This window comes from Caretta caretta, chromosome 5, assembly GCF_965140235.1.
Source record: "Caretta caretta isolate rCarCar2 chromosome 5, rCarCar1.hap1, whole genome shotgun sequence".
Lineage (NCBI taxonomy): Eukaryota > Metazoa > Chordata > Testudines > Cheloniidae > Caretta > Caretta caretta.
Window position 1 is genome coordinate 96,822,536 of NC_134210.1, and position 24,016 is coordinate 96,846,551.

The window sequence follows — 24,016 nt, forward strand, 5'->3', positions numbered from 1 at the left end:
TTGGAGTCCGTTGGCACCTTAAAGACTTTGTCATTTCATTTAGGGAGAAGGCCTGCCCATGCATCATCCACAATGTAGAAGCCTTTGGTTCTCTATACAGTTCCCAGGCTCCATAGCCACAGAGCAGAGATGGAATCCTAAAATGGAAACTTGCCCATCTAGCTCTGGCCCCTGCAGCGTCTAGACATGACATTGTTACATGAGACTAGATAATAAGGTGCCTCCTCTGATGTTCCTTCATGGGCATATATTTGCCCAGCTGAGTGATATTTAAGGAGATTGTACAGGCCACCAATTCTAAAAGCTCATTGAAAGAAACTGGGTGACACTCTGTCAAGAGGAAAGCTAATCTTATGGTAAAAGAAACGGACTGGAATCAGGTGTTTGGGGCTCAATTCCTTGCTATGCCACAGTCTTCCTCTGTCACCTTGTACAAGTCATTTAAGGCCTGATCCAAAGCCCCTTGAAATCAGTGGAATTTTTCTATTGACATCAGTGAGCTTTGGATCGAGCCCTTAAACGTTCTGTGCCTCAGTTCCCTATCTGCAAACTGAAGGTAATAGTTCCCTTCTCTCACCCTTTGTCTGGCATGTCTGTTTAGATTGTAAGCTGTTCAGGGCAGGGACTGTCGCTTACTGTGTGTTTGCATAGTGTTTAGCACAATGGGGCCCAGATGTTGGTTGGGGTCTCTATGCACTACCACCATACGATAAATACACAATAATAATAAATAACCAAAGAAGGCCATGCTCTGACACTGCTCCCAGGATGCTGGCCAAACAGCCAGATAGGATTTTTTCCCCCAACAAAGTAGATAGAAAGAATGTACAACAAGGAATGCTGTAACAAAGAACTAACGCAAGTTGGATTAATTAGACTCCCCATCAGTTCAAGTGAGTCTGCTGGATGAGACTCTGCTGAAGATATATCAGAGGAAAATTCTTACTACTTTGCCCTTATCACAACTCCAGCACAGGAATGTTAAAATTTTCTATACTGCTACTGATCTGCCTCATACTCACTTTTCCACAACCATTACTTTAACCTCCATCTTTGTTAATTCTTAATTCCAAGACTGTTTCCCTTGGTGCCCTGTGATGATGAAGTGTACAGGAGACAACTAGGTGGCAGTCAATTGTTATAATATTCTCCTAAACCATTAGCAGAGTTGTGCAGTGGATAAACAGAGCCTTCTGTAGATACAACTGAATGGAAACTGGCTCCTTCAAAACAAAAAGAAAAGGAGTACTTGTGGCACCTTAGAGACTAACCAATTTATTTGAGGATAAGCTTTCGTGAGCTACAGCTCACTTATGCTCAGATAAATTGGTTAGTCTCTAAGGTGCCACAAGTACTCCTTTTCTTTTTGCGAATACAGACTAACACGGCTGTTACTCTGAATCCTTCATAACAGGTCCTGCATGTGGACAGGACAGGCTATAACATCATTAACAGGCTGTAACATCAGTCTCAGCCCAAAAATAAGATCCAGAGTATGATTTTTTGGGGTGGAGGGGGGGAGGAGAGAAGTCTCATACAAATCCATTTAGCCAAATTTCTGTGATCCAGATGTGAAAACAAAATTATTTTTCTGCTGCTAAAAAAAACAACAAAAAAGCCAGACTATGTTGTAGCTTAAATTGCTACTGTAAAAATATGCCTGAGGCTATACATTTGCATATTCACAATAATGTTTAAAAGTTTACCTAATACTGTGTGTTTTGTGTGACCTTGCCTTCCATAAGAATGCACATTTCACAATGTAATCAATGACAATTTCTTTGAATGAGCAAGGAAAGCAGGATCAGGTCTGCTGATGGTATTAGAAATTCCCCTGTTACATTAACATCTTTGATCTTGTATTTTTTTCAATAATTAATTCGTAGTTATTTTCAACATTCCAGTTGGATGTTTATAGAGAGTTGGTTGCCTATTCTCAAAAAGCTATTTAGCCATGGCATTTTGGGCTTTTTTTTTCAGTTCACAAACTATCTGCAAACAAAATTATGTTTTCCACAATTTTTTTTCTTTTTTAAAGTTATTCAACTAAATTTTTATGTGAAGATATTTCACTTTGGATTTCCTATGAAATGTTTCCTGCAAATATTGCTTTGTGTAATCAGTATTCATAATTTAAAATTGAGCTGTTTGGAAAGGACACATAGGTCACACAATATGTTTATTCTGATTGATTTAGTGTAACTTTTCAGAATAAGGCTTATGGTGTAAATACTCGCAGTTATGAAACTGAAATTTACTTTAAATTAATATTCTGTCACATTCATTTCAAATTTGCTGTTTCTGTGAACATTCCTACTAGCAAACTTATTTGTAAAAATTTCACAGAAAGTGAATACAAAGGGGGAATGAACACAGCTGAAGTGATTTATTTTAAAAAATTCTAACATTTGCAATTTCCCCCCAGCATTTGCTATACATTATCCCAATTAATAGTCATTTTTAGGTATAATTATTAGGATAGTTCCCTAATATTTTCCTAACTAATATTACTTGATATGAAAGTTAAACATTTGGTAGGAGTTTCTGCAACATAGAAAATCTGTCACAAAATTCCAGGATATTATTTTTGTGCTTCTGAGTTCTTTCAGTCCTATACATGCCTTTCTGAAATTCCATGATAGAATGAGACACTTTAGCTGATTCACATGCAAAATAGCCCTAAAATATGAATAAAATCAAAAAATGTAATATCCTTTTAGTCTTAATGTTGATGTACAGCAAATGTGATTATGGTAATTAGGTTATTATGGAAGTCTTGCTATGATATGTGATTTGCGTGCAGTGGCTCAGGATAGCCACAACTTTCTGGCACCTAGTGCTGCATTAGCAACTTGCGAGAAGCCCAAAAGCTGCACTTAATTTGCATAAAATGGAAACAACTGCAGTCTGCTGAAGTGGGGTTACACAATGCTACGTCCTAATCCAAACTCAAGTGCGTGATTATGTGGTGGGGTTTGCACTCTCCAGGGGCCACATCTCCATATCAACAATAGAGGTAACTAAGAGCTACCTAGACATGTTCCATCAGCCACATTGTGGTCATCACTATATGACTGTAGCCTGTTTGCAAATCAAATATTAAAATTAGACATGTATGAGGAAAGACAGTGCTCCAAATTAGATCAAATTGATCTTGGTCATCTTGCATATAAAATACAGTATGTCAATTTAAGGTGTTGCTTTGTTGTTGTTTTTTCCAGATTGGTACCAGAGGATGTGGGAATGGACATCCCCTTTGAGGAGGGTGTACTAAGTCCTGATACTACAGAGATCAGGCCTGGTAAGAGAAACATTTATTCATTCATTCATTCAGTTATGTCTGATTTCCATGACATTTAATTATTCAGTGAGAAGGACATTTCTGTGCTGATAAGGCATCATTTCAGTGTTAGAAAAAAAGTGTTGTTTGCTTTATTTAGTTAATTCTGTACTTCACGTGACAAATGATAATAATTAGCAATGTGCCACATATTTTCCCTTGTGCCCTGGTGTCAGCTGTCTGTTAATTATCACAAGAACTAAATGCATTAAGTACTCTGCCTTAAGTATGCTAAATTGGACTTCAGTCTAAATGGGGTAAGTAAGTTCAGATATTAAAAGACACTAATCCAAAGAAGAGAGCTTAAAATATTGCATAAAATGCAGTAGCAGGAAAGAAATCATGCCAAACTTGTATTTTAATTAACTGAGAATATCTTTAATTACACCCAACTATGAGGAACAAGGTTATGTTGCATATTTATAACTACTACTGTAGAGAATTTCACATTATATAATCAGACAAAATACACAGCAGCATATTTGCAAAATACCACCACAAGAATGATACCAAACAAATACTACAATAGATACCTAAAGGTATATTCATTCAAAGGTACCTTGGTTCAACATTGAAATGAACTGTGTGATCCACATATACTGTCAGAAGCACATCTGAACTTTGCTTTTGGCCCATAATTTTGTAATAAAAACAAAATGCACCTGTGTCTAAATATTACAGAAGTTTGGAAAAGGTGGTAACCAGATCTGAACTTTCCCGCTCAGGCATGTCTTCAAAGGAGCTAGATCCCATTTTGAACAATTTAAGAGAAAGTGATTATGATTAATAATGGTGTTACTATCAGAGTTTGGAACATGACAATACAAATCCTTCATCTGTTATTTAAATATAATGATAATTTTAACTAAATTTATAGGGCCAAATTCTGTCCTGGGATGCTTCCATATGCATCTCACTGAGGTCATTGGGAATTCATGTAATTTAGAGCTTCTAGCTACATTTGACATTTCTGAAGACATAAATCTATTTTCGTTTCTTGTTAACTTTTTTTACAATTGATTTTATATATTATACAATTTTAAATGACTGGTTGATAGAAAATATCATTGTTGAATGTGTTTGATGTTATTCAAAAGCATTCAGTAGAGCAGTTTTATCTAATACAGATACTCTTCTCTTTCTTCATATTTATTTAGAGCCACCTAATTCTCTGGATCTTAATGGCTCCCACCCCAGAAGAATAAAGCTCACTGCTCCAAACATCAACCTTTCTTTGGACCGAAGTGAAGGGTCTGTCCTTTCTGATGATAATCTGGATACGCCAGATGAAATTGACATCAATGTAGATGACCTTGACACTCCTGATGAAGCAGATTCTTTTGAATACACTGGAAATGGTAATGAGCTAAACTGGGAAGACATTATGCAGAAATAAAGCAGGCTTTTCCTCATTGTTTTAGATGGGCCTAGGTCTGTCTCTTGTATGTCAGCCTTTAGGCAGTGTAAGTAAATCTAATACTTCACCCATTTTCCGTTCATAAGGAACATCTGTCTCTTCCGCATGGAAAGTAATCAGTGGTGTCTACTTCTTTAGCGCCACACTGAGAACTAACTTAATTGATTAGCTGGTTATCTTGGAGGTAAGAACAGCTAGTTATAGAAATGCAGAAGTTCAGACTCCTCTCACTCCCCAGCACTACTATGGGACTTGTCCTGAGAAAAATCCCTCTTTGATTAGGAGCATATCTCAGAGTTTACCAGTTCTTTGACAGTCAGTACTGGCTTGGTTACAGTTATAGGTATTACTACTTTGGTTTTCAGTATGTTTATGTTACATAACTAGGAAGTACATTGGCAGTTTTGAAAATTTGATCCTGTCTCTCTTAACATTATTCATTTCCAGATTTCTCTTTCTCAGTGAATATTTTGGTTTCAGATTATTTTTGCTGATATCATAGCAGATTAATCTTATTTTATTATTTTCTGTCTGTTAGTCTAATCTCCATAGGTTCCTTTGTGTTCTCTTTCTCCTCGTCAGTGTTTGGGATAACACCCATTTATGTGTTTCATAAAAGTTTTCTTTACCTCTTCTTCTAGAATCTAGATCATTAATGAAGATCATTAATCTAGATCATTAAATAAAACTCAATCTAACACACTTCCTGGCAATACCTAGTAGACAACTTACGAAACCAAAAGTTAATGTTTTGTCATAACCCTTTGTGGACCTTCAGCCAGTTTTTATACTTTGGGACTGTTCGCATTCAAGTCAGTTTGAATTAATATTGAGAGAAATTTCATAATATACTGTAGTAAATGCTTTACTAAAATCCCAATTATTCTATCTACTCCTTTTCATTCATTTACTAATTATTAATTTAGTAATTCTCGTTAAAAAAATAAAATGTTTGAATTTATCTGGCAAGATCAGTTCTTAATAAACCAGTGCTTCTTATTGCACCTGGTTCCATTATCTTTTACATGTTTAGTGACTTTTTTTCTCTCCATATTTGTTCGTTGTGTTCCTGGCGAGAGAAGTGAGACTTACAAAAGAATAATTGTCAAGATCACTCTTACTTATTTCTTGGGGCAATACTCTCTCTAGATACTTAGTTGGTCCTCATCACTATGTGAGGAGCTGAGATACCAATCATTAATGGATTTTATCCTCTCAATTCCTCTGTGGGTTGGGGATTTATCTCCATTTTACAGAGAAGGAACTGAGGTGGAAGGTAAATGATGAAACTTGCCCAAGGTCACACACGGAGTCTGCAATTGAGCTGGAAATTGAATAAGTCTCCCAAGTCCCCCATACAGTGCCCTTCTAGACTAGACCATCCTTACTACTTTGGTACAAGCCCGCTTTTCCATACCTTTTTAAAAATAAGGGTCATATTGTAAAAAAATATTAAAAGGTCATTGTTCTTAGAGATAAAGGGATAATTTCAGTAAGGGATAATCTGTTATGTGCCAGCAATGAAATGTACAGGACCAGTGCAGTTCCCAAAGAGTGTATCACTGGCAGGGAGGGGCCAGGAGAGAAGGGGAAGTGTTGATTTAGTGCTTGACTAAGCACCTGTGCTGGCAGAGCTCCTGTTGAGCTCCAAGTAGAAATTAAAGCTGTCTTTCCTCTGAGAGATGGTGTCAGTGCAAACACCACCAACCCGCCACTGCAGTTATCCCCATGTGGTGCAGTGGGCCAAACTACTACCCCCTCCTTTACCAGTGGAAATTAATCTGGCCCTAATTATGTTATAAAGTACTGTACATTTTATTAAGGTGAAAGTTTATTCAGAATTTAAATTATTGTCAATTAGGCCCTAATCCAACAATGCATTAAGGGCCTTGGAGTTAATGGGAGTACTACAAGCTTAAGCACATGCTTATGTGTTTACTTGACCAAAGCCTTAATTCTGTATATGAAATGCTTCTCCAGCTGGATGTAGTGTCTGCAATAGAATATAGAGTTCCAGTGAATTCAGCATTCTTCCTTGGTTAAGTTAAAGCAAGTTAGATTTTTGTGTTGCTAGCAAACGAACGGACATCATTGTTTGGAGTCAGTATTTGGACTGCAAGTTTTTATAATAAAATATCAGTTAATATTAATCACTCTTCCCAACTTAGAGAAAATGCTGCAAAACAATATGCAGTTAATGAAGCATGTGTACTTGTAATCGCAGTCCTGCAAAGAAAAACATGGTACAATGAAAGTCCTTCTGGGGCATATTACAGCAGAAAAAAATCTCCCTATTACAAAATTTCTGTGAACACCTGGCCAAATCATGATAGTCATCAGATAAGGAGACACAAGGTTTTTTGTTCTGCTCATATCATTCTAGATAGACATTATATCGGAATAAAAGTCAGTTCGGACTTTGAAATTTACAGAACAAATCTAGTGAGCATGTTGCATGGATCAGCAGTATTCTGAAAGTCAGCGGTGAAACTTAACATGTTTCACAACGAATGTATTATTATTTTTGTTACAGTATTGCCTAGAAGCCACAACTACTGAATGCATCCGATGAAGTGAGCTGTAGCTCACGAAAGCTTATGCTCAAATAAATTTGTTAGTCTCTAAGGTGCCACAAGTCCTCCTTTTAACCAATTTTTGTGTTCCAAAATGCTAGGCACAGCAGTCCCTGCAATGAAGACTATACAGTCTAAATAGACAAGACAAAGTGTTGAAGAAAGGAAGTAGTATTATCCCTGTTTCATAGATAGGGAGCTAAAGGACTGAGAAATGAAGGGACTTGTCCAAGGTCATATAAGCTTGCATATGGCAGAACCAAGTAACTGAACCATGATCAACTGAATCTAATTCTAGTGCCTTAACCCAGATACCATTCTCTCTCTCATACTACTTATGTAAAACAATTTGTAACATTGATTAATTCAGCTGTTCTCATGGTGAGAGGGATATGGCTATTGTGCAAATTCTTTTTTGTTACATGATTGGCCTTATATACAATGTGGTTATTTGTGTAGATGAATAATAATTATAATTTTTTTCTATGTGGGGAACCACACATTCACAACCAACAACAGAGGACAACTTTTTAATACATTTAAACTAAATTCTTCCTTGCATATAAATGTTCTATTACTGGAGAGGACATTGTAAATTAAAAGTACTTGGAATGATCATTTAAACATCCAAGGAACAGTAATGCCAGCTTAAGTTGTTATTGCTAAAGAGGATATCACTGTGTATTCAGCCATCCATAAGTATTTCTAATGTCACTTCTGGGTAGAAGACAGAATTTGTTATGGGCAGATGTGGAGCGTGATGATGAGCTGACTAGATGGTTGAAATGTAAAAAAAAAAAACCAAATCCACCCTGGTTGCTGCAGAGAGCTTTTCAGAATTTGACTATATTGAATACTGCATGAAAGCAAACTATTTCTGAATATAAGAAAATGGGGGTGGGGGGGAAGGGAAATCAGCTGGATGCAAAATGGATGCAAATACCAATGATTTCAATGGAAATTGTTCTCATTTACTCCAAGTCTGAATTTGGCCCCATGTTTTTATGTCACTTTCTAAATCAGACAGTTCATCATTTACTCACTAACTATGAGCCATATGCCAAGTACCATTAATTTAAAGAGTTCAAGGTGTCCATTCCTATTATTTCTTATACTTGGAGGGTTATGTCCTGGATTGGACCTGAAATGTCTATGTGAACTGGCAGAACTCTGCTCAGGGAATTTATTCCTTTACTCAGATTAGCAAAAAACAGCCTCAGGTTGATTTAAGTGCTCCATGTACCTCACATGAAAAAAACACCCTTTTAAATCAGAAATCAGACTGGCTGAGTAGGAAGAAAATCTTCCTAGGGGATTTGTGTCTTTACAAAGCTGTGTCTAGTGAGAAAATAGGGTCTGAATCAAATTATTTGATTTACATCAATAGCCAATCACAGTGTCATAGAATCATAGAATCATAGAATATAAGGGTTGGAAGGGACCCCAGAAGGTCATCTAGTCCAACCCCCTGCTCGAAGCAGGACCAATTCCCAGTTAAATCATCCCAGCCAGGGCTTTGTCAAGCCTGACCTTAAAAACCTCTAAGGAAGGAGATTCTACCACCTCCCTAGGTAACGCATTCCAGTGTTTCACCACCCTCTTAGTGAAAAAGTTTTTCCTAATATCCAATCTAAACCTCCCCCACTGCAGCTTGAGATCATTACTCCTCGTTCTGTCATCTGATACCATTGAGAACAGTCTAGAGCCATCCTCTTTGGAACCCCCTTTCAGGTAGTTGAAAGCAGCTATCAAATCCCCCCTCATTCTTCTCTTCTGCAGGCTAAACAATCCCAGCTCCCTCAGCCTCTCCTCATAACTCATGTGTTCCAGACCCCTAATCATTTTTGTTGCCCTTCGCTGGACTCTCTCCAATTTATCCACATCCTTCTTGAAGTGTGGGGCCCAAAACTGGACACAGTACTCCAGATGAGGCCTCACCAATGTCGAATAGAGGGGAACGATCACGTCCCTCGATCTGCTCGCTATGCCCCTACTTATACATCCCAAAATGCCATTGGCCTTCTTGGCAACAAGGGCACACTGCTGACTCATATCCAGCTTCTCGTCCACTGTCACCCCTAGGTCCTTTTCCGCAGAACTGCTGCCTAGCCATTCGGTCCCTAGTCTGTAGCTGTGCATTGGGTTCTTCCGTCCTAAGTGCAGGACCCTGCACTTATCCTTATTGAACCTCATCAGATTTCTTTTGGCCCAATCCTCCAATTTGTCTAGGTCCTTCTGTATCCTATCCCTCCCCTCCAGCGTATCTACCACTCCTCCCAGTTTAGTATCATCCGCAAATTTGCTGAGAGTGCAATCCACACCATCCACAAATCCTGTCTCGAGTACCCAGTATGAGTTCAGTTGGAGCTGTTTCAGCCTGCATTGGTTTAGAACCAGTACAAAAATCACTAAACAGTTCAGACTTAAGTGTTTCAGATAATGTTCCCCTTACTGCCCCACAGTACACTTGTGGCCTTTCAAACCGCCATGCGCAGAAACTACTGCTCCTGGGAAGTTGTGACAAGAACTGCAGGACAAATACCCAGGAGACCGTGCTAGCATGGACACAGGGCAAAACTACAGTGGTTCTGTACATGAATATGCATGGCTAATGTGGACGCTGTTTGTATTAGAATAGTGTGCCTTCATTAGCTCAGTTAGGAATGCTGCATTAAACAGAACAGATATGTCAACATAAATACAAACTATAACTATATTTGGTGATTCAGCCAAACTAATTAGATTCTTGGCTTTTTTTGTTAGGCTTTAAAACCTTGCTTCCATTTCCCCCCAAATCTCCTTGCTAGATATATTTAGTCTTTTCACCTAAGACTGAGCATGCTATTTATGTGTGTCACGCATTGAAACAAATTCTCTGCTTTTCTGCCATATGTGTCTTCTGGGCTGTTTCCTCTCTTTCTGACCAGGAGATGTTTGCTCAGACTGCCTGCTTATTTGTGGTGTGTGTTCACAATGCTAAAATGCTCCAGGAAGATTAATAAAAAATAGATGGAAAAGAGGAACAGATTCACTCAAAAATCCTACGTTGTACTCACTAGCTAGGGAAAGAAATTAAGTAATTCCAACTACAAATGAAGTTAGTACCATATGTTAATTTTTATGTAGCCAGCCACTAAATCTGGCAACCTGAGATACAATTAGACATACATTAGCAGCCATGCTTTTCAATGCAGAATGGATATATATGTTTTGCTAATTACTTGACATACTCGCGGGAGTATCAGAAACCAACTCTGGTCCCTTGCTACTCTGTTAATCTATCTACTCCTAACTTAGAACTAAATTCTGCAGCATCTTTTGACACTATGCAACTCTCAAAATGTAGTAGAAATACAGTGACACCCTGCATGGGCTGGGGGGACAAGGAAACAGAGGGGCTGTGCTGAGGGACTCCATAGTCCTCTGTGGATTTTGTATCTGAGTGTGGCTGCTGCGCTCTGAATTTTATGGACCAGTGCATCACAACCCTGTGAGGTATGCCCATAGTGGTGGTCAGGCTGCATTGCTGCTCCCTTCCTGGATGCAAAGTATGAAGGAAGGGAGTTTGTAGTTCCTCCATCCGTGCTTCTATTTGTTCCTTTTAGCAGGGGACAAAGACTTCATCCTTAGATGAAAGGGATTACAGAGAATAAAATCCACACCCTGAAAATTTTGTTTAATATATTCGAGCAGACAGCCATGTGGAGTAGTGGCAGTGCAATGCACTATCATCGTCATCTGAGTCTGATGGTTTTGGATGTGGAGTAGTACTCAGAATGTTGTTTGGTTTAATTGGGTATTTCTCCATTTCAGACCTCTTTGACGTCCACCAAAAAATAGGAGGAACACTTGAGAAAAGGGAAAGAAAGTTGAGAACAATGCAGCCCTATTGTTAATTACTTCCTCTCTCCTCCTCCCCCCTTTCCCCCCAACCCTGGCAAGCACTGGTATGACCAAGGGATTAATTTTTCCATTTTCACTTTGTACTTTACTTTTTGGTACAATTATCACACCAGCAGCCCATATATCATTGAAGAGCAGCAGTTCAATAGGCACTGCAAGTTGCTAATCAGAGTGTTACATTGCATTTTGTTACCAGAAAAATGTAAAGGCAATTCTGCACTGTGATTATTTACTATCATGTTCAAAATGGCGAAAAGGGAGGCAGATCTGACCAAGTGGCTGTTACAGGGTCAAATTCTGTTCTCATTTATAGCACTGTAAATCCAGACTAACTAATGGCTTTAAAGGGAAAGTTGAGTTCATTGAATTACTACAAATTTGGACCACTAATTATGAAGATGCTATAGTAATATGTGCTGTTTTATTGTTTTCAGAAGACCAAGCAGCTGTTAGGGATGTTTTCCAAGAAGAGTCTGAATCCATTCCGGAGTATACTGCTGAGGAAGAGCGACAAGACAACAGGTTATGGAGAACGGTAGTGATTGGAGAACAGGAGCAGAGGATTGATATGAAAGTCATTGAGCCTTACAAAAAAGTTATTTCCCATGGAGGTAGGGAACTCCTAAAAGCATTTTTAGGGTGATGTGAAAAATCATGCTTCGTCAGCCAGTGGGAAAACTGAGTTCATTCTTCAGCCACCCGTATAAACAACATGTTGGCTCAGACCCTCACATTACAGTAAATACTAGGGGGCCAGATTCATGCCTGGGTTGCTGTTGCTGAAGACCCAGGTGCAGAGCCGAAAGTCCACTGAGAAGGAGACTGTGATGGCAAAAAAGCAGCTGCAAACTCCTGTCCATCAAAGGGCCAGCGGGCCACGAGCATAGACCTAAAAATTAGTGGTATTGTCAGAAAAGGGACATGGTCAATTTAACCATAGGATGCCCTGACTCAGCACATCTCCTGAGCAGTCTTTGCCAGCTGGGATCATATAGAGCCCCCAGTGGAACTTAAAGCCTCATCTGTGGCAGAAACCCCATAGGAGAATAATTGTATAGAAATACCACCTACCCTCCCTGCAGGGTGAATCTTTCTGGAGATATAGGGAGGTCAATTGGTTCAAGGCGGTATCATTTTCATATTTCTGTTCCATGGGTGAATTTGGGGTGAATTTAACCCTCAGAGTTTGGAAGTTCACTTGGAGAGACTGGATATGGGGTTTGGGTTATATCGCTCAGCAGTATTCCTTGTTGTGCTGAATTATTTCTGGGAGAGGCAATGGGCCTGATTCTGTTTTAACTTACACTGGGGAAAATCAGAAGTAACTCCAATGAAGTAAATTGACTTCAGCCAGTGTAAAACTGGTGTAAAGGGAGATCTACCTGAGTCAGGCCTAATGTTTGATTCAACCTGGGAAAGGTAGAAGTGAGACGATCATAGACTCATAAGACTGGAAGGGACCTCAAGAGGTCATCTAGTCCAGTCCCCTGCACTCATGGCAGGACTAAGTATTATCTAGACCATTCCTGACAGGTGTTTGTCCAACTGCGCTTAAAAATCTCCAGTGACAGGTACTTTAAACACCTAAGCATCTCAAACAGTAAACAAACGAATATAAATGCCTTATTAGCAGCATGATATTCATAGCATAAAATTCCCTTTCAGTAAAGAGTGAATGCTTTGGTTTTTGTATAGCCAGCTGTACTGAAAAATCTACTCTGTAGGTTATAGCTGTAATCATTTTTGCCTCATGAAGTATGCTCTTCCATGAGTCATTAAACTACTTTTATTCTGTGCATGACTGCAACCTTTTTCCAGAGCAAGGTGTACAGTTCCAAATAGGAGGTGCGGTTAAAGGAAAAACTGCCTGTAATATATGCAGTGCTTCCCTGTGGCTTCAGCATATGTGCCATTGATTAACCGGGAACATTGCTAAAGTTATTTTCTGCCATTCATGAGCATCAGCCGTCAGCCTTTCACCAGCAATCCCAGCAAATATTTTATTTTGTGTTCCTTGCATACTTGGTAATTGTTAGACAAATCCATCAAATATAACTAGGAAAGTGACCTAATTTAAGCTGTGTACTTGTAGTATTGGAGAGGCAAAGTGGGTGCGGTAACATCTTTTATTGGATCAGCTTCTTCTGGTGAGAGAGACAAGTTATCAAGCCACACAGACTCTGTTTGAGGTCTGGTCAGGTCTTCCTCAATCCTTCTGGTCACTAACAACCTAAAAGCACCGCCAGTGTTGATACAGTAACTAAGCCAGCCCAAGTTATTTACCCCATTGGACTTGTTACCATAGATACTTAAAATAAGAACATTAAAAATAAATAAAAATGTCTTTCCATTGACATATCAGGTTCATGATCCCTTTTGATACACTATGCATATGAGAAGATTAATGGGAGTGCTGTTTATTAACTTTGAATGGTTGTTAACACAGTATAACCACTGAGGTCTTACAAGTTTTTCCACTGTTGTCGTGTTGCTCACTAGCAGTGTTATTGAAATTTAAGCTATCATTTCTACTACATTTTCAGGGTCAGATCCTTAGCTAGTATAAACCAGTATAGCTCCCTTGAAGTTAATAGAATTACAATTACATCAATCACTCATAGACTTGAAGGCCAGAAGGCACCATCATGATCATCTAATGTGACCTATATTAAAGCCTGCAGAGACTTACATCACTCAGCGTACAAAAGGATTAATCATAAGTTAGAAAAGTCATTTTAACATCCAGAAAAACCAGTTTTCAACCATAACACCACTATTAAAGACCGTGAAGGTATTTCATAAATGGATGGTATAATTAAGGAAGAAAAACAGAAAGAATTGCAACATTGCTAGTGGTATTTATTTACATTTTAAATGTATGTGCCAAATAAACACTCTAGATGCATATACTATGAAAACATTTACACAACTTTCCAGATTAGTGCCCTTACATATGCATTTACAGTAGTTTCTATTAAAATGAAAATGAGTCAATGATATGACTGTCATGTGATTTCAGTGGGAGCAGGAACAGGCTCTTTGTCACACAATCCTACTGTTAAAATTACTGCTAACTTAGCTTTTGAGCAGGAACTGCCTTCTGTGCGGAATTCCGCCTTATCCTGTGATGGCTTTGTAATCATGGACAGTTTTCCACTGGGGACCAGACCACTCAATTCAGTTTTATGTATGAACTAATTAGGATTTAAATTCAGCTCTCCAGGAGTGAAAGCCAAGTGGTCTAGCCCATTCCCCACCATTTAGGTGCTCTGGGTCTGATTCTTCATGGCATTATACCAGGTTTACATCAATGCAACTCTGCTGAGCAAATGTAACAGAAATGATGACTTAACCTTAATGAAGAAAAGGTGAGTAGTGTGCAGCTCTATAACAAGTGTGCATTGCCTCAGACCTGTTTGACACATGCTTTCAACTTTCTCGTCCATCCTATTCTTGCCTGAAAGATCCAGTAAATTAGGTGACACTAACTGAATCTGGCAAGCTGCCAAAAGTAGAAATGAAGCTGTCTGTTGTGACAGTAGTTTATGGTAATACTGTTTCCAAGAGAAATGGCCCTGCCTCGCCTTTAGCACTCATTTTGGAAGTGGTGACCATTTTCTTCAGCGTAATAACCTGTTAAACTGACCCCTTATTTTGCTTCTGCCATCTTCCTTCTCTCCGGGCTGTTGTGTACTAAGAGATAGTGAGCACCTTGTCTTTGACGTGGCTGATGGTTTTATCAGCAATATGTGCATGACATGTTCACCCACAACAGCAAGCTGCATGCTATTTGGTGAATTTTTGTCTGGCATCTTCTTATTCTTCAGACAGGAAAGTGTGACAAATGTACTCATTCCAATGCAAAGTTTTGTAAAGAACCACACAAATCTGAGCTGGAAACCTCTACTAAGTCTTCTAGCCCATCACCTTGAAACTGCATGATTTGCTTTCAAAATGATTGCAGCTAGAATTTAACAGTTTAATCCTTGTAAAGGAAACATAAGAATCAGCAATACACACCAACACTACATTGACCAATTTAGAAACATTGGGTGAAATCCTGACCCCCCTGAAGTTAATGAGATTACAACCTTTATTTATCAAGACTCAGATCCTTCCCTCCTGCAGCTGCAGATGTGGAAATGATGCAGTTTCATTGCATATGTATGAGGCAGGATTTGGAGAGCCTGAGCAATTGGTATGGCATTACTACAAAGTCCACCTCCATCAGAGTCCTTTGCATAGATATTCAGGAGCAGGAGTAGGGCTGGTGGAGCCTGTCTGCTTAGATAGCAAAGAAAGGTGCTTGAGAAATAAATTAACTAGAGTTTAGATAGATCGACCACTACATGGATTCACTGGCCATATTCCTGAGAGGGATGGTGGTGTTCAGAATCTGAGCGGTGACCAGAGTGTGAGTGGAGAGGAATGGATAGTAGATACAGCTCTTCAGCCAAGGGCAGAGGTTTCCTTCCACACCAGCCCCTGGGGAAATTCCTCAATGATCAGTCTGGCTGCTTCCACTGAACAATGGGCAAGGAATTTGTGCCAACTCTTGTTAGCGTCTTCTGATGAAGGATTAAAAAGCACCACTGTCTCGCATGAACATTGCTTGTCCATAAGACAGCATAAAAAGAATATGTGATAGAAAAAAAGATTCCACAGATCAAACTATGTGGTTAGGTGCACATTATCTTTTTGGGTTTATGTGGAACTGCAAGATAATGCCCTTAGCAGAGCTGTATAAAATACTGGACACATCTGCCACTGTGACCTGGTAATGCCAAGCTCCTGGGCAAGTTGAAAGGATTGGCTCTTGATTTCATTATGTTAGTTGTATAGGGAATCCCTAGACATTTCCTAATTTATGTAAGCAAGTAAATCCCATCCCAACTTTCAAAGAAGAGGAGAAAAATACTGCCTTGTTCTTGAATGTATGGACTTAATATAGCCCATTATTTAATACAGCTAATCTGATTTAATACAGCTCATGTTATTGGTTAGCTGAAGGCTATGTTGTCTCTTTCACCAACAGAAACTGGTCCAAGAGAAGATATTATCTCACCCACCTTGTCTCAGTTGAAGACTGTATCAGTTGCTGCTCTCCCTTTTGAGATTGGTACTTAAGTCTGAAAAAAAGGAAGAATAAAACAGGGGGGTTCAATGTTCTCCTCTAATTCCTGTTTAGAAGACTGGGTTATTCCTTCATTTGAAGGCCTCTGAATATGAAGATCTTACAAACATGAGAGTTGGCTGTCCTTTTTTCTCCTGCTTACTCCAAGTTCAGGAAAAAGCACATTTAATTGTTGGTTTGAAATAATGCAAGCTGCTGTGTGACTTTGAAAACTTCTGTGATTAGCATTGTTAATTGGATAATTGCAAATGTAAATATATGCTAATTCTGCCAATCGTCTTATTCAGATAAATTATATTTTATCAAATATGACATGTTTCAATTGTAAAAATTCAGGAGAACAAAACTGAAATCCTTCTGCAGACTACTTTCCAAAGTGAGGATTTGAAGCAATATGGTTCAATGGATAAACCGTGGCACTAGAGACAGGAGACTGATCCAGGTCACAGGCTTGATGTGAACCTTTTTCTTCTCAAAAAGAAAAGGAGGACTTGTGGCACCTTAGAGACTAACAAATTTATTTGAGCATAAGCTTTCGTGAGCATCCGATGAAGTGAGCTGTAGCTCACGAAAGCTTATGCTCAAATAAATTTGTTAGTCTCTAAGGTGCCACAAGTCCTCCTTTTCTTTTTGCAGATACAGACTAACACGGCTGCTACTCTGAAACCTGTCATTTTTCTTCTCAGTCACTGATCCTCTCTCTGTATCAGTGTGCCCATTTGTAACGTGAGGATAATTATATTTTCTGTCCTTTATAAAACATTTGAGATCCTTGAATGAGAGATGGTGTATGCATGTGTGACCAGCCCGACCACCACCTCAACTGGTCAGCACTTGGGCAAACTCCTTGCTGGGAGAGGACACCTTTGCCCATGCCCTTTTGACTGAGACTGGGTGGGAATTAATCTCCAGAAATCCTTTTGCCTCCTGTTCCTTAGGTGTTGAAAACTTTTCTCCCTTGAGGAGCGGTCTACTTGAAATACCCACCCAGCAGCAGATTTCCTTAAAACAAGATTGAAAACAGAGAGAAAAGGGAATTAACACATAAGGACCAGTTTGCCTAATACAGCTCTCTCTCACTTACCTTCTTATTAGCTAAATTATGAAAGACATTTTCATCTTAGTTCTAGAGACAAAAGAATGCTCTTACTCTTACATGTCTAAAAAGCTAGTCCTCTCTGATCTTCCTTGATAAGTCGCTGCACAGAGAGAATTCCTCTTTTGCGCCTACATCTAACCTGTTTATCCAGGTGTTCATTACTAAATTCAAAAAACCACCTCTGCATTTCTGTAGGAATGTTTTTGCATGACTCCTGTCCAGGGAAAAGTTCAGTCAGGGTTGCCCTTTCCAGGATCGTCTTCTAACCACCTCTACCCTACAACTAAATTTCTCCCAGCCGTCTCGTCACCAAACTGATATGTCAAAAGCTCTGGTGATTTTCATTTCTTTAGAAAAGGAGTACTTGTGGCACCTTAGAGACTAACCAATTTATTTGAGCATGAGCTTTCGTGAGCTACAGCTCACTTCATCAGATGTATACCGTGGAAACTGCAGCAGACTTTATATACACACAGAGAATATGAAACAATACCTCCTCCCACCCCACTGTCCTGCTGGTAATAGCTTATCTAAAGTGATCAACAGGTGGGCCATTTCCAGCACAAATCCAGGTTTTCTCACCCTCCACCCCCCCACACAAATTCACTCTCCTGCTGGTGCTAGCCCATCCAAAGTGACAACTCTTTACATAATCAAGTCGGGCTATTTCCTGCATAGATCCAGGTTTTCTCACATCCCCCCCACCCCCATACACACACAAACTCACTCTCCTGCTGGTAATAGCTCATCTAAACTGACCACTCTCCAAGTTTAAATCCAAGTTAAACCAGAACATCTGGGGGGGGGGGGGTAGGAAAAAACAAGAGGAAACAGGCTACCTTGCATAATGACTTAGCCACTCCCAGTCTCTATTTAAGCCTAAATTAATAGTATCCAATTTGCAAATGAATTCCAATTCAGCAGTTTCTTGCTGGAGTCTGGATTTGAAGTTTTTTTGTTTTAAGATAGCGACCTTCATGTCTGTGATTGCGTGACCAGAGAGATTGAAGTGTTCTCCGACTGGTTTATGACTGTTATAATTCTTGACATCTGATTTGTGTCCATTTATTCTTTTACAGTCTCTTCGTAAAAGAATAAATGGACACAAATCAGATTCCACGGTATACATCTGATGAAGTGAGCTGTAGCTCACGAAAGCTCATGCTCAAATAAATTGGTTAGTCTCTAAGGTGCCACAAGTACTCCTTTTCTTTTTGCGAATACAGACTAACACGGCTGTTCCTCTGAAACCTGTCATTTCTTTAGATTAACTACAGCAATCAGTGTTTGTCCTGAGCTATTGTTCCCTTCTATGGGAGCCAACTCATGCCCCCCTTGTGACTATACCAAGTCTCCATCTCTGCTGGCGGCAGAGGTAGCTGGGATTTTAAATACTGGGCTTAAACAAAAGGATTTACTTGATCTCCATTAGGCTTAAAAAATTAGATTAAAAAAATCACCATATTCCAGGCCTCCCATAATTATTTTCTTTTTAAGATGATCTTGTTAAGAGCCTTTACTGCGAGACAAATGCCTTTTTGTTTGTTCCACAGGATACTATGGTGATGGTCTAAATGCCATCATTGTGTTTGCTGCATGTTTCCTGCCAGACAGCAGTCGAGCTGATTACAACTATGTCATGGAAAATCTTTTCCTGTGAGTGATATGTGTGAACAATGTGACAGTCTTTTGCGTTAATACGTATAATTACGTACTGATAGATAAGCTGTGTTTAATTAAGAGATCATTTAGAATATTAAAGGGGGTGACTTGAATGCTATGGGGAAAAACTGCCTCAGGTAGAATGCTCAGTGAAGCACTCCTTGGCTCTAAAATCATTAAATCACTTCACCAGTGAGTGCCAGTCCTACTTGTAGGGGAGAGCAGCCTTTCCTGCCTTTAACCCTCAGTTCATTTTTCAAATATTATTATTTGTATTGCGTAGCACCTAGGAGTCCCAGTCTTGGACCAGGGCCCCATTGTCCTAGGTGCTGCATAGACACAGAACAAAAAGACTGTCACACAGGGGCACCATTTCAGATTCGGGGGGGGGGGGGGAGAGAGGGACAACTTTAATCATGATTCCAAGGGTTACTTAGAAACCTGGAAACTCTAGGTTTTTTGCAGATAAAAGGAGGGACACAACCAAAAATTATAACTCAAGGGGGCGGAGGGGTGCCTCAGCACAAAAAGTTTGAAAACCACTCAGGGTGCAGGCAGGAGATATCTAGGGGCTGTGTACAGGAGGGGTATAGCTCAGGGTGCAGGGAGACAGGTAGCTAGGGGCTGTGTGCAGGCAGGGATGTAGCTCAGGGGATAGCTAGGGGCTGTGTACCGGGAGGGGTGTAGCTCAGGGTGCAGGGAGACAGGTAGCTAGGGGCTGCGTGGAGGCAGGGATGTAGCTCAGGGGATAGCTAGGGGCTGTGTACCGGGAGGGGTGTAGCTCAGGGTGCAGGGAGACAGGTAGCTAGGGGCTGCGTGGAGGCAGGGATGTAGCTCAGGGGATAGCTAGGGGCTGTGTACCGGGAGGGGTATAGCTCAGGGTGCAGGGAGACAGGTAGCTAGGGGCTGTGTGCAGGCAGGGATGTAGCTCAGGGGACAGCTAGGGGCTGTGTACCGGGAGGGGTATAGCTCAGGGTGCAGGGAGACAGGTAGCTAGGGGCTGTGTGCAGGCAGGGATGTAGCTCAGGGGACAGCTAGGGGCTGTGTACCGGGAGGGGTGTAGCTCAGGGTGCAGGGAGACAGGTAGCTAGGGGCTGTGTGCAGGCAAGGATGTAGCTCAGGGGATAGCTAGGGGCTGTGTACCGGGAGGGGTGTAGCTCAGGGTGCAGGGAGACAGGTAGCTAGGGGCTGTGTGCAGGCAGGGATGTAGCTCAGGGGACAGCTAGGGGCTGTGTACCGGGAGGGGTGTAGCTCAGGGTGCAGGGAGACAGGTAGCTAGGGGCTGTGTGCAGGCAGGGATGTAGCTCTGGGGATAGCTAGGGGCTGTGTACCGGGAGGGGTGTAGCTCAGGGTGCAGGGAGACAGGTAGCTAGGGGCTGTGTGCAGGCAGGGATGTAGCTCAGGGGATAGCTAGGGGCTGTGTACCGGGAGGGGTGTAGCTCAGGGTGCAGGGAGACAGGTAGCTAGGGGCTGTGTGCAGGCAGGGATGTAGCTCAGGGGATAGCTAGGGGCTGTGTACCGGGAGGGGTGTAGCTCAGAGTGCAGGGAGACAGGTAGCTAGGGGCTGTGTGCAGGCAGGGATGTAGCTCTGGGGATAGCTAGGGGCTGTGTACCGGGAGGGGTGTAGCTCAGGGTGCAGGGAGACAGGTAGCTAGGGGCTGTGTGCAGGCAGGGATGTAGCTCAGGGGATAGCTAGGGGCTGTGTACCGGGAGGGGTGTAGCTCAGGGTGCAGGGAGACAGGTAGCTAGGGGCTGTGTGCAGGCAGGGATGTAGCTCAGGGGATAGCTAGGGGCTGTGTACCGGGAGGGGTGTAGCTCAGGGTGCAGGGAGACAGGTAGCTAGGGGCTGTGTGCAGGCAGGGATGTAGCTCAGGGGATAGCTAGGGGCTGTGTACCGGGAGGGGTGTAGCTCAGAGTGCAGGGAGACAGGTAGCTAGGGGCTGTGTGCAGGCAGGGATGTAGCTCTGGGGATAGCTAGGGGCTGTGTACCGGGAGGGGTGTAGCTCAGGGTGCAGGGAGGGGCTGTATCCAAAGGGGTGCTGCTGCTATTGCTGGGCCGGCCATGTGCTCAGTCTCTAGTTGGCCCAGAGGGGGCAGATCCGTGGGGCAGGAGCTGGGGCGAGGGGCGCGCTCTGCCCACCTGAGTACACGATGGGCAGGAGGAAGGGGACTCCCCAACATCAGCCTGCGGCCAGTTCTGCACAGCAGATCAGGAGGCAGGCTCCCGGTCCCAAGCAGCATGGCCAGTGGTAGCTCGGTGGTGAGGTGGCAGGGGCAGGGCAGCGGCTGCACACTGCAGTGGAGCAGGGCAGCGGGGGAAGGAGGGCAGCATCTTCCCTCCTGATGCAAACTTCACCCAAATGTGGCACAAAACTTGGGGGGAGGGGGCAGATACCCCCTCTCCCCTACCTTCCCTGGATGGGACCCTTGCAGTCACTGCCGCAAAAAGTTTAGGACGATTCCCGACTCCAGCTGCTTCTGAGTCGGGCACTACGAATGGCAATTGCCAGTGAGGAAGGACATATGAATTTGACCAAGTGAACCCAACTTTGTTTTAATTTTTAACAACAAAGGTAACTCCTAATGGCGACTTGTTCTGGCAGCAAATAGCTGGAGAAGGCAATGGCTGCCCTGAGCTGTCTCCAGTCTGCCTCACTCTGCTACTGAAATCGTAATCTGGCTGAGCCTCCAAGGTCCACAAACCTGATTAATATGAAAGTCATAGAATCATAGGACTGGAAGGGACCTCGAGAGGACATCTAGTCCAGTCCCCTGCACTCATGGCAGGATTAAGTATTATCTAGTCCTGGTGAGCTTGCACAGTTCAAAGGCCAACCAATGCCTGGCCTTACACAGGCTGCTGCATAAGGAAATGGTGAACCTGACCATTAAAGCACAACTCCCTGCAGTTCCGTCCCCCGGAACACAAATGAGGGGTTCATGCCTAATTCATAGGAAAGATTGTCTCAGCTCGGGATAAAATATGACCCATACAATATAAGGCTTAATGGTGGATCATATTTGAAGCATACCCTAATAAGGTAACCAAAACACAATAGAGCAAAAAAGAAACCCTGCAACCACAGGTGCTGGAATTAGAGGTGCTGCTGCACCCCCCAGCTTGAAGTGGTTTCCATCATACAGAGGGTTTACCGCCTGGTTCAGTGCCTCTCAGCACCCCCACTATGCAAATTGTTCCAGCACCCCTGCCTGCAACACCACAAACAGAAAAACAACAGCACTTGATTTCCTCCCTGTTCAGACCATTACTAGTATTTTTCTGAAAGGAGCTGCTGCATCTAAATCCGACCTATCATCACCAGCAGTCAATTGAGCTACGAACAGAGTAGCATCCTCGAGGTGCAAAAAACAACAGAGCATAATTATGACTCAGATTGAACAATTATTCTGTGACTTAGTTGAACCCCTCAGTTTTTAAGTAAAGTTGTGTGTAATCAGGATAGACTTATAGAGGAGGAGTCTTTAAGGGTTAAGAGCTAGATTTTTCTCTCAATGATGCTACAGTAAATAACAAATAATTTCATTGCCTTCAAGACTTAAAAGCTTCCCCACTCAAGGCTATCAGCAGGGTCCATTTTTTTTTTAACTCCATTGTTTTCACTGGGATTACTTCAGATTTATACCAGTGTAAATGAGAGCAGAATTTAGACCTGTGTCTTCAACTTGTCTTGCAACTGGCAGACTCCTGTTTCTTTCATACACAGAGGTTCAGGGTAGTGAAACTACAGAGGAAGTATCTGGCCACCCATTTATTTTGTTTGTGGCAGGGTAGGGGTATGTGCATGGAACCAAAGAGATGTCAGTATATGGATCCCTAGTACAACAGGCTATAAATATATTTGCATAAATTCTTCCTAGTTAATTGTATGAGGAATCTCGGGGAGTCCTGCATCCCCTCATTTTATTATCTAGCACTTCTTGGCCTTAAGCAAAGTACTTTGCATAGGTAATCCTGCAACTGGAATGCTGTATTCACCAGATGTCAGCTCCATATCAGTGATTTTACAATCTATGACCAGCAATTGGGCATTTAGTTGTTTACATACTTTACCTACTGTGGTTACAGTGCCCTTTGGGTCATCAAAGCTTTCTGTCATCAATTTGTTACCTTGACTAATCCGGTTGGATACTGAGAGTCTGGGCCAAGATTCAAACCCCAGGAGACAGCAGCTGCTGATGCCCTTCCCTGGGATGCTGCAGACCCAGACTGAAATGCCTGCTGTCTCAACTGCAGCTGCTTAATCCTCAGCATGTTAGAGGCAAACAGTTACAAGTTCCACACAAGAATCAGTCCACAACCCGCTAAAACTATTTGCTGAAGTCTGAAGAGACAGTTTGTGCTTTCAAACTCAAGTAGAGCATTGTAGAAGAATCTCTCCAGTCATTAAGACATTTCCTTTCACCCACAATTTATTTTATTAAAAAGGAAAAAAAAATCTTTCATTCTCATGAGGTAGATGAGGAGCCAGGCATCATAAGGGTGGCTGTTTTTTCCTAAAATGGCAATTGCTGTAATTCAGCCATGTTACTGATCACAATAGCATTCACTTATGGAAACAGGGAGGAAGCAGTCTCTCCACTTCAGGAATTACTAGGTGAAATTCTATGGCTTGTGTTATGCAGAAGGTCAGACTAGATGATCATAATGGTCATCTCTAGCCTTAAAATCTATAAATCACTCTCTCTTTATTCTTGATGTTTATTATGATTGACTATCTGTATAGCACCCACCAATCCTCTGCATTTTATACACATAAAAAGACTTGCTCCCTTCTCCAAGGTCCCAGTCCTGCAAAGACTTACACGCCTGCTTAAACTTAGGCATTGTGCGTAGTCCCACTGACGATTCACTGCAATGAGAAGTCAG

The 24,016-nt window shown here is 41.5% G+C and overlaps 1 protein-coding gene across 4 annotated transcripts in view; it reads left to right on the forward strand.

Moving 5' to 3' along the window:
* The window catches only part of PRUNE2 (prune homolog 2 with BCH domain), a 182,521-nt gene that overhangs the window by 144,136 nt on the left and 14,369 nt on the right, over positions 1–24,016 (forward strand). For all 4 annotated transcript variants that reach the window (XM_075128716.1, XM_075128717.1, XM_075128718.1 and 1 more), the window contains exons 10-13: positions 3,222–3,301; positions 4,498–4,698; positions 11,668–11,844; positions 19,020–19,122. In XM_075128716.1, coding sequence (XP_074984817.1) covers positions 3,222–3,301; positions 4,498–4,698; positions 11,668–11,844; positions 19,020–19,122 — 561 coding nt within the window. The remainder of the gene's footprint in view (positions 1–3,221; positions 3,302–4,497; positions 4,699–11,667; positions 11,845–19,019; positions 19,123–24,016) is intronic.